Genomic DNA, 11,120 nt, shown 5'->3' on the forward strand with positions numbered 1-11,120 from the left:
TGCTTTGATGGCCTCGCAGCTCTGGAAACTCCCGTGACTGTCTCACTGGCAGGAACATGCTGTCCCCTTAGGCCTCTCCAAGGCCTTCCACCCCCACCCCCCAGCTTGACCTCGGCGGGCCCCTGGATGACTCAGGTCCTCCCTAGAGCCAGTCACAGCTGAGTGGCAGAGTGGGTTACCCTCGGGAGGCGTGGTGCCGTGAGATGCTGGAGGTACAGGGCGAGTGGAAATTAAAGAGGTGGGGGAGAGCCAGTCTGGCCTGCAGTCAAGAACTGAGGGTGAGTGGGAAAGCATACAGCTGTGGCCCAGGCAGCCTTCCCAGGGTGGGGAGGGCGCTGGGTGCCAGGCCCAGCCAGGGGAAAGAGGCACCTTTCCAGTCACAGCTGTGACACCCAGGACACTGAACTGCCTTGGCATGGCCTTGCCCACGGGCCAGGAACTGCTGGTCCCAGCGGTTCGTATTGTACCAACAGGCAGCCCAGACCAGGTCCCCAGACCCTGCTGTAGAAAAAGGTCTATGGGAATGAGGCAGAAATCCCAGACCTGCCTGCACTGGCTGTGTGACTTCCGGAAAACGACTCCACCTCTGAGCCTGTTTTTTCATCCATAAGAATGTGGCACAGCAATGATCGTCTTCTTTTTTTTTTTTTTTTTTAAGCTGGAGTCTCGCTGTGTCGCCCAGGCTGGAGTACAGTGGTGTGATCTCAGCTCACTGCAACCTCTGCCTCTGCCTCCCCGGTTCAAGCGATTCTCCTGCCTCAGCCTCCTGAGTAGCTGGGATTACAGGCACAAGCCACCACGCCTGGCTAGTTTTTGTATTTTTAGTAGAAATGAGGTATCACCATGTTGGCCAGGTTGGTCTTGAACTCCTTGCCTCAAGTCATCCACCTGCCTTGGCCTCCCAAGGTGCTGGGATTGCAGGCGTGAGCCACCGTGCCCAGCCAATGACTGTCTCTTGAGAGGGGTGTAAGGACTTGGTACACAGCAAAGCCCATGATCAAGTTCCTGGGGCCTGCCATGGCTTGGGTAGGGGGGTAGGAGTGGGGTAGGGGGGGTTGAGTCCCCTGAGATTGTAGTGGAATGGAGCACCCGCCAGCAACCCCCCACCCTGCTCCAGGCCGGTGCTTTCCACAGACTTCACAGACCTGGAGGGGCTGAAGGACCCACCTACCTAGAACACAGGCAATCAGGATGACAGTGCTGGGAAGGCACAAAGAGGTCGTTTCACAGATAGAAAGATAGAGATTTAAAGTGGGAGGCAAGTGACCAAACCCACCTCCTCCCACCTTGGGCCAGAACAGTCAAGACAAACTCAGCGCTGCCCCGGAGGAGGCCGGGAAGCCCACCTAGCTCCTCAGTGAGGCAGCCTCGGGCCACAGAGTTTCCTGTCTCAAGGATGATAAAAGTAACCAGTCTTCAAGAACCACAGGTACTTGGCCAACTGGCTCTTGTTCTCAACCCCGTGAGGGAGGCATCAACCCTGTCGGTCTACAGATGAGACTGGGGCAGAGGCCAACTCGCCCAAGGCACTTGCTTACAATGGCAGAGACAGACCTGGTGACACAGGACTCTGATAACTGGGCATGTTGTCTCCATGAGTCGGGGACAGATCTCCCCTCTTGCATCTTGTAAACACAAGCCACCCCTAAGTCAGGAATCTTCACACACAAGCCCCAGGAAGCCACGGTCTCCCTCCTAGCTGGCCTCTGGGCCAGTGCAGCCCCGCTTCTCTCCCTCTCCCTCCACCATGCCAGGCTCCGACTGGGTCAGGCCAGGTAGGCAGCAGAGCTGGCCCAGCCATATCTTGCTGGAGACTCTGAATCCCCTGGGACACTCTCAGGGCAACAGAAGTGCCAAGCGGCTTGGAGGCTGTTAGCGCAGAACCCAAACTGAAATCTCTCTACCCTCCACCCACCACCTGTGCCAAGGTTGTGTTTTGTGTTGGCACAGCTGAGGGAATAAGAAAGAGGAAACCTGTCCCTTACCTAGTAAGAGGCCTCTCCCCTCCAGGAAAGGGAACATTTGGCTCACAGCTGAAGTGACTGAGGCACAGACAGGCCTCAGGTGCCTCCTGGCTCCCTGCCTCAGGGAGGCTCAAATGAGAGTGTGAGGGTCCTCATCCCTGTGCCTATTGCTATAGGCAGAGGGAGGGGCTCAGATTCATAAAGGCAAAGGCCAGCCAGGCTGAGAATGGGGGATGAGGCAGGCAGTACGGGTGCGCTGGAGCCAGCCTCCCTTTGGACATCCCATGGCTCACCGCCTTTGCCCCTGCGAGTGGTAGAACGACATTTGCTTAGGATTAGGCCCAAATACAGCCCTTCCAGAGCTGGCCCAGGAGCTGGAAGAGCAGGGTCACACTAGCTTTATACCCGCTGCGTCCCCACCCTGGCGCTGGCTGCAGTCAGATGGGGAGGCCGGGAAGAGCTCCATTCCTGGAGTGGGACAAGGCTCTGCACTGAACATGGAGCAGAGGTCAGGAGGGGGACCCGGTTTATAACACAGCTGGGGCAGGCAAAGTCCTGGCTGGGCCTGGGGAACGCTCAGTCCAGCCACCTGCAGTTCCTGTCCATGCCCCAGTTGGTGCCTGGCTGGGCAGTCAGTCCGAGGGGCCCTGGCATGCCTGACAGTCCTTCATGTCCTCCGAGTAGTCCTCGATCTGGATGGTCACGGTGTGGAAGTGGAACCTCCCTTGGAGGCGGCTGCTGGCTGTCTTCAGCACAGCCTGGGCGTCTGTATTCTGAGCTGGGGACCGAGAGGACACAGCAGGGGAAACCATTTACTCTGGCCCTTTGGAACCATCAGGAGCCTCAATCTTATCCCCATCCCCAGCAGAACAGGATGGGGGACCATGAACATGGAGAAGCCCCCACATTCTACTCCTCTGCCAGGTAGCCTCCCAGACCAGACCTGGCTCATGCCTGAAAGAGCTGGTAAAGCATTGGCCTTAAGGCCAGGAATCTGCCACCTACTGCCATATACTGGCTGTAAAAGCCTGGGCCAGTAACTTTACCACCCAACGCCAGCCTCAGTTTCTTCATGGATAAATGAGATTGTGATGATCAGATGGAATAATGCATATCACGTACTCAGCATGAGGCTGAGCTTGATGCATGGGCACTGTGAGCATCTGGGTCACCTGGACCCTGTGGAGATGGCACCAGGCCTTTGGCTGCCTGTCTCCCACCCCACCCTGAGTGTCCCGAGCACTCACCAATGGCAATGTGGACAGACAGAACAGGCTGGGCCATGGTCAGTGCCCAGATATGCAGGCTGTGCAGGGCTTCCACCCCCTCCACCGACAGCAGCAGATCCCGCACAGCTGTGAAGTCCACGCCCTTGGGGGTCCCTGAGGATGGCAAGCACAGGGGCTAAAGGAAACTGCCCCTCCCATGCCTGCCCATTGGTGCAGGGCTAGCTCCTGGTCCTCAGGCGTCATTCCCTCAAAGAAGACCTCCTTGGCCTGCAGGTCTGAGGCTGCTTTCACCTCCCAAGCTCTCCGCCCTATCATTCTGTTATATTTCCTCTCCACTCTTACCACTGAAATTATTTATGAATTTACTTATTATCAGTCTCTCCCTCTAAAATGGACACTCTATGAGGGCAGGACAGTCTCTTTTGTTTACCACAGCATCCTTGGTGCCTAAAACAGCGCCTCTCGATAGTAGATGCTCAATAAATATATTTTTTGGTTTGTTTTTAGACAGAGTCTTGCTGTGTCACTCAGGCTGGAGTGCTGTATCTCGATCTTGCCTCACTGCAACCTCCTTCTCCCAGGTTCAAGCAATTCTCCTGCCTCAGCTTCCTGAGTAGCTGGGACTACAGGCGCGTGCTGCCATGCCCGGCTAATTTTTGTATTTTTAGTAGAAACAGAGTTTCACTGTGTTAACCAGGCTTGTCTCGAACTCCTGACCTCAGGTAATCTGCCTGCCTCGGCCTCCCAAAGTGCTGAGATTACAGGTGTGAGCCATCGCGCCTGGCCAGTGAATATATTTTTGAATGGAAAGAAGGAAAGAACAGATCCTGAGAATCCTTGGACCCACCCAGGGCACAATCAACATCTTCATCATTATCGCTTTTATCTGGGTTAGCATATTCTTGGAGAAAAAGCTCTGACCTGCAGCCAAATACTGCTAAGCCCAGGCCAGCATCCTACTCCATTCCAGACTGACCCTGACCACGCGGAGGCCTATGACCCTGGCCCAAGACCCCAGGCCTAGAGCATAAGAAAGCCAAGGTGCAGGGCCAGGTGTGGTGGCTCACATCTGTAACCCCAGCACTTTGGGAGACCAAAGTGAGACGACTGCTTGAGCCCAAAAGTTTGAGACCAGCCAGGGAAACATGGTGAGACCCCCATCTCTACAAAACATTTAAAAGTTAGCCAGACATGGTGGCATGTGCCTGTGGTCCCAGCTACTTGGGAGGCTGAGGCAGGAGGATTACTTGAGCCAGGAGGTCAAGGCTGCAGTGAGCCATGGTGATGCCACTGCACTCTAGCTTGGATGACAGAGCAAGATCCTGTTTCAAAAAAAAAGGTAATTCAGGGCAGACCAGATCATTCTCCACCACTGACCATTCTCCAACCCCACAAAGTACAGCCATGTCCCCCCAGGGTATGGCATTGTTTGGTCCCTGAGATGTAGGAAAGGCCTGAGCTGCAGTGGATTAAGTAACTTTGTCCAAGGCTGACCGTCCTTCTCTGAGCCTCAGTCTGCCCCTCTGTGCAATGGGAAGCATAATCCTCACTCCCTCTTCCTGACAGAAGGCAGCCAGAGCCTGGGAAATGTATAGGGGAGAGCTGGAGAGCTCCAGATGCTACAGATGTCCCCCAGAAGCCACCTGACTAGGCAGAGGAGGCACCCCTGGGGGTAGGGGGAAGGGAAGACCGGGGCTGGGGTACGGTTCCAGGAACTGCCACACCTAAAAGCCCAGGCTCTACGTGAAGATCAGCCTGGGGGCCCCAGGAGGTTTTCCAGCCAATGCCGGGGCTCCAGATCCCGGCTCCCTGCCATGTGCTGGGATGCCGCAGACACACACATACCTTATCTGAGCGGATCTAGAGCTTGAAAGCCAAGAGCAAAAAGGGAGCCACAAAGCCCAGGTTACCTTCCATCAACACCAGGATCACATCTCTCAGGATGGTCAAGGTTGTCCCCAGGACCAGGATGGAGAAGAAGAAGGTGCAGATGGGGTCTACATACTTGTATTCCGGCTGCAGGAAGAGAGGAAGACAGACCTCGGTTCACCATCTAACACCTCAGCTTCCCTTCTCCCCTCCCACCCAGCACTGTTGGGGAGGGGGGCTCTCTCTGCTGGGTGGGCATGAGCCTCACCCTGGCCCTGCCTCCCAATTTTCTGCTCTTTATTTCACATCTGCAAGAGCAGACAGGACAGACCACAGTTCAGGATAAGGCAGTCCCTTCCCACCCCTCCTTCTCAAGAAGCTGAGACATGGACAGAGCAAAAAGGCATCTTAGATACCATCTGATCTGCCATCCATCCCCATTTGACAGATGGGGAAACCGAGGCTCCATTAGAGCAAGCACCTCACCCAACATGACATGGCTAGCAAGGAGGAGAGCCAAGCTTCAGAGCAAATGCCTGCCTCTTTCCACTACAGCTCCCTGCCTCTATGTGATGGGCATTGCCCAGGGTTTGACAACACACAGTCGTAGGTTTGAATCTGCCTCTACACCTTACCAGCTGTGTGACACTGTGCAAGTCACTGAACCTTTCTGAGCTACAGAAAACACTACCACCTCTCCCTTCAGGTTGGTGTGAAGATCAGAAGTGCTGACACTTGGTAAGTATTGGATAAATGTTCCTTTCCTTTCCCCACCCTTTTCCCCAGAACTGGGAGGGAGTCCTGAAAAGGACCCCCTGAAGAGAGGATATTCAGGTGGTCTACACTCCCCTGACACCCCCACCACTCTGTGTCCCAGCTCTGACCTTGAAGTATAAAATATAGGCTGCCACTAGGACGCCCATGCTCTGCAGAAAGTCCCCGATCACATGGATGAAGGCAGCTCGGACGCTGGGGTTCTCCTCCTGCTGGTTGGTGGTGCCATGGCTATGTCCATGGCCAGACTGGTGAAGCGTCAACCCCATTCTATGAAGTGGAGACAATGCCAAGGGCTCACTGAGGTCGCAGATGGAAGTCACCTATTAGGACTAGCCAATTCATAGGGCAAAAATCTCAAGCCCCCAAACCTTGTGATCTCTTTGGCCATGTGAGAAGTCCAACCCACGTGGCCTTGGTTCAGAGAGCCATGGGAGATAGGGCTCAGTGCCAATACCAGGCTGAGTCTGGGCACAACAATGCCACGATGCCAAATCTCAGAGCAGGAGGGCATTATGGAGGTCACTGTAAGTTCACTCCATCATGTCACAGATGCGGAAACTGAGGCTTCTGAACAAAGGAGAGAAACAGCCCGAAAGAGACACCCATTGTCTCTGAGACCAATTTCAGACGTGGGTTCTGCCCCTAGGGACAGCTACTCCTGCAACAACTGGCCTCTTCCCACCCCACTTGAGGTATGAAGCCACCAAGGTTAGTCCCTGACATGTATTAGGGAGTGGGTAGAGTGGATGAAGACTCAGATTTACAGTTCTCAGTGTTCCTGGCCTAGGCCTAAGGTAGGACCCAGGTGTTCCAGGTGCTAGAGCTCAGACCATTAGGGAAGTTCTGTCCCTGTGGCCGATGCTGGAAAGTTGCATGGTGTCCTTCTGCAAAGCAGACATAGGTGTGGGTGTGAGAGGCGGGAGGAGGAGGGGAGACGAGGGGAACCGGGGACCCACTCACATGATGTTCACAGCCACAGCACAGCCCGATGTGATCAGCATGGTCCCCCCTTCGATCTCATAGTCCCCAGAGATCAGCCGCTCCACAGCCAGGTACACCAGTACCCCAGTCACGACCCAGATGGACAGTACAGAGACCAGGGCTCCCAAGATCTCTGAGGAAGAACCCAACCCCAACACCCACCTTGGCATGGGCCTGAGGCTAAGGAGGCTTCCCCCTTCCTTCAGGATCCTCCCCACCCACCCCCCACACAAAGTCAGGGCCTGGGTCCCACTGGGCTCTGCTGAAGCTATGGCCAGCATGGCTGCCCCTTACCCCACCCCTCATATATCTGGGAATGTCAGAGCTAGAAGGAACTAATAAGTCATTATCTGGGTCCACCTTTTTTGTTGTACATGTAAAGAAGCTGACTTATTAAAATGTATGCCTTTTGTTCAGCTAGTAAACTGAGGCTTCTGGGGAAGAGAGGCTGGGCCATCTCCCACAAAGAGGAAGGTGATGATGCAGCCCGGGGTGAACGGAAGACAGGTTAAAGCCTATACCTTCCAGCAGCCTTTGCCAGCCTTCCCCTTCCCCCAGAGCTGATCCACAGAGTTATGTGCAGTGTTAATGCCATTGTCATTTGTTCTTGAAGCTTGGCTACTGCACTTCTTAGGAAGGTGAATGTTGCTTCCCCGCAGACTGAGAGCTCCTGGATGACTGGGACCAGGGCTTCCCCATCAGACTAGGATTTCCCAGAGGCCAGAGGCCATGGTTGACATCCTCTTGCCCCATCCAGATCACCCTCCTGACCTCACTCAGGGGAGGAATGGGGGATCCACCCATTACAGCCACCTAAGAACCCTTGTTCTAACCCACCCTCTTTCTCAACCCCATCTCCAGCCGAGCCGCGACCCTCACCAGCTCTCTGCCAGCCAAAGTTCATGGTCTTGGTGGCTGGCCGGGAGGACATCCAGAGGGAGAAGAGGCTGATGAGCATGCTGGCAAAGTCAGTGAGCAGGTGCGCTGCGTCGGTCATGACAGCCAAGCTGTGTGCCAGGTACCCACCTGAAGGGTACAGGGTCTTTATCAGCTCCCCAGAGAGCTGGCTCCCAAGACTGTGTGCAGCAGGGAGACCACAGGCTCTGGAAGAAGACATTCTGGCCTCAAGATCTCTCCACCCATGAGCTGTACAACCGTGACGAGTGACCTACTCTCTCTGAGCCTCAACTTCCACTCTCTATGAAATGGGCCACCAATATCTACTTAGAGGGTGAATGTGCACATCAAGTTCAAATAGGGACTGGAAAGCATGGTAGATACTCAGTAAATGCTCTTTCCTTCTAGGAATTCAGGCTTTCCCTTAGCTACTAGTTGTGCGTGATCTTTGGCAAGTTACTTAACCTGAACATGCCTCAGTTTCGTCATCTGTAAAACAAGGAGAATAATGTCACCTATGTGATAACACAGGTTGTTGTTAAACCTGAATCAGATAATGTGTATATAAAGGCTTAGCGCAATGTGTGTTCGGTAAGTGGGGCTTTTAGTGTCAGTATTGCTGGGAATAGTCTATCCATGCGCTAACTTCATTTAATTAGCCCAAAAGTGCTTACCAACGACTTCTCCAATCATGAAAAACAGGCAGATGGCAGAGGCTACATAGAGCTGGCGCCGGGCCTGCCCCTTCTTGGGGTCACAGTGACTGTCGGGACCCTTCTGAGCATGGCAGTAATGGTTGCTCTGGGCAGCCAGCTCAATGGCCTGCAAGTCCAGGCCAGGTCGGGGCAGAGGGATCCAGCCAGCCCCGTCCTGCCACAGAGATCCCATGTATGACCTGACCAGAGAGAAAGAGAGGGAACGCTCAGCTCTAAGATGGGGTAAGGAGGGCCGACTCTAGTCCCGTTTCTCTGTGAGGCCTTGTGTCCACTGGGAAAAATAGCTAAGGACTCTCCGAGTGTCCAGTGGAGCGCGGGGAAGGAACAGAGCGCCGGCTCGAGGAGAAGAGCAGGCCCCCTTCAGCGCACTTGGGACACAGGGCCTCCCTAGGGCGGGGCTGCCTGGGGCAAAGTACTGGGCAGGGCAGGACTCCAGGCGGGAACCGCCACTCCCCCGACCCCAGGCCCCCCGCAGGCAGGGGTCAAGATCTGTGCGGGGACCGAGGGAGAGACGGTCCTTGGGCCACAGCTCATTATCTTCTTTCCCTCACCTCACTCCCCCGCTCCTGCGTGGTACCAGCTCAAGCCGCCACCAAAACCAACCACTGCTAGGATGGCAAACGCGGAGGCGCGTCGGCTGCCGCCCAAATTCCCGCCTCTCCCCAGGCTCGCCTTACCGGACTGCGGGCCTGGCGTCCAACAGGTGCTGCTTCTCCGTGGCGTCCATGCAGGCCCGCGCCGGGTCCCGGCAGCCGCGCGGCCGCACCGCCGAGTGCGCTCTGGAAGTTGCTCGCGGGACTCCAGGTGGCTCTCACCCACCTGTCTGGAGGGCCCCGCGAGCTGCGCTCACTCCGGCCCGGCTCCTGCGGCCCCTGAGGTCCCCCTGCTCCCGCTGCTGTTGCAGCTCCGGCTCTGGCTCCGCGCGCCAAGCGCTCCACTGTCTCGGGTCCGCCGCTGTGCCCCGCGGCCGCCAGCTTTATCCGGCCCTCGCCAACCCGTGTGAAGCGGCTCTCGGCGCGTCGTGTGCAAAAGCCCGCGGGGAAGAGGGGGCGGTGGCTGGCTGCAAAGGGCGCCCGGCTGTGGCCCCGCGCACCTGTGCCTGCGCCCGTGGGGCCTGCAGAGCCCACCTGCCGCCGCGAGAAACTTGCCAGCCTTAGCCCGGCGCGGCGCCCGGTGTTGCTGAGTGAGGACGGGGTGACAGCTGCGCCCCCTCTCCCGCGCGGGGTGGGCCGCGTCCCCACCGAAAAGTTCTCGTCTTTGGTTTGTAGAAATCCGCTTTGGTGGCCCCAACGGCAGGAATGTGGCTCCTTGCTTCGGAAGAGGGTCTCCAGAGGCTACTGGGGCCGCGCCTGTCCCCTCTGACTGGCGGCTGTCCTGGGCTTGATCATGTTCCGTCTCAGGCTGGAGACTCCCCTCGCCCCCCGAGGTCGGCTTGCGTTCCTGCCCTCCTGCTAGGAGGGTCCTGGGGTGGGCTGTGCGGCCCTCAGGCTAGGGCAGTGTCTCTCCCTGGGACCGGCTGGGACCGATGAACCCATCCTCGCCACTGAAGCAGCACCAGCTCCTCCTCTCCTGCGTGCAGGGGAATCTGGAGTGGCCGGCTTTGTCTCCACCCGCACAGAGAACAGTGTCATCAGCAGTCACCATCGGGGCAGAGCCGACCACCGCCACTGCTCCCACCCCTTCCCCGCAGCGGCTCCTGGGAGCCCCAGGAAGCCCGACAAGCAAGCCTGGGAAATGCAGGCAGAAGGTGCCACCGTGTTGGTACCGCTGGGAGAAGCCCTGTCCTTCCTGGCCAGCTTGGTGCCCTACCCACTTGAAGCAGCCCCCTTCCCTGGCGGTTCTTGGGGATTGGGGAGCCTGTGGCCCCCACACTGGCCTCTGACAGGTGCCCTCTGTGTAGAAAGAAGCTGCTGGAGACCTCCCTGTCTGTTCGTCATCCCCGGCACCCTTGTCGCCAGGACCATAGGCTTGGTGGGTATGGTCTTTCACAGAGACAAGAGTCAGAGGCGCAAGCCTCTTGCCCACACCACTGGGGACAGGAAGGCGCTCTTTCAGTCTGTCCTCTTGTAGGAGATAGGGTGCCAGGAGGGAGGTGCACCTGTTCTGCTCGGGTCTGCACTGAGTGCCTCTCTGCCTTCTCTGAACGCTGGTTTTCTTCCGGAAAGCCTCAGACACCCTGGTTTTCTTCAGGTTTACTCTGAGCACCTGCAGGCTCAGCATTACCTGGAGAAGGTGTTACAATGCAGGTTACAGGTCCCTGCATCAGACCAACCGAACCAGAATCTCTGGGTGTGGAGCCTCAATATTTCCAAGAATTCAGTAGGTCTGGGGCAGGGCCTGGGAATCTGTATTTTTAAAATTCTCATTTGGTGCTATTATGGCATTATTGTTCATTTTTATGTATAGTGTTTATGACTTTTTTTTTTTTTTTTTTTGAGACAGAGTTTCGTTTCTGTGGCCCAGGCTCGACTGCAATCTCAGCTCACTGCAATCTCTGCTTCCCCGGTTCGAGTGATTCTCCTGCCCCAGCTTCCTGAGTAGCTGGGATTACAGGTGCCCACCACCATGCCCAGCTAATTTTTGTATTTTTAGTACAGACAGGGTTTCACTATGTTGGCCAGGCTGGTCCTGAGGTTACGATTTTTTAAAAGGAAAACCTTTATCTAAAGTATTTAGGGATAAAATGT

General features: G+C 56.1%; 1 protein-coding gene across 2 annotated transcripts; it reads right to left on the bottom strand.

The window, feature by feature from the left end:
• Positions 1-1,201: 1,201 nt before the first annotated feature.
• On the bottom strand, positions 1,202-10,208 carry SLC30A2 (solute carrier family 30 (zinc transporter), member 2). 2 transcript variants are annotated; one of them, XM_011981622.1, is made up of 8 exons: positions 9,111-10,208; positions 8,392-8,612; positions 7,700-7,846; positions 6,800-6,953; positions 5,947-6,106; positions 5,104-5,209; positions 3,212-3,346; positions 1,202-2,742 (listed from the first exon to the last, which is right to left on the bottom strand). In XM_011981622.1, the coding sequence occupies exons 1-8, from the start codon at positions 9,158-9,160 to the stop codon at positions 2,597-2,599; spliced, it is 1,119 nt and encodes a 372-aa protein (XP_011837012.1). In that variant the 5' UTR covers positions 9,161-10,208; the 3' UTR covers positions 1,202-2,596. The 2 variants fall into 2 exon arrangements, with proteins under 2 accessions (XP_011837012.1, XP_011837013.1); XM_011981623.1 differs by lacking the exon at positions 7,700-7,846.
• Between the last annotated feature and the right edge of the window lie 912 nt (positions 10,209-11,120).

Source organism: Mandrillus leucophaeus, unplaced genomic scaffold, assembly GCF_000951045.1.
Source record: "Mandrillus leucophaeus isolate KB7577 unplaced genomic scaffold, Mleu.le_1.0 Scaffold23, whole genome shotgun sequence".
NCBI classification, from domain to species: Eukaryota; Metazoa; Chordata; class Mammalia; order Primates; family Cercopithecidae; genus Mandrillus; species Mandrillus leucophaeus.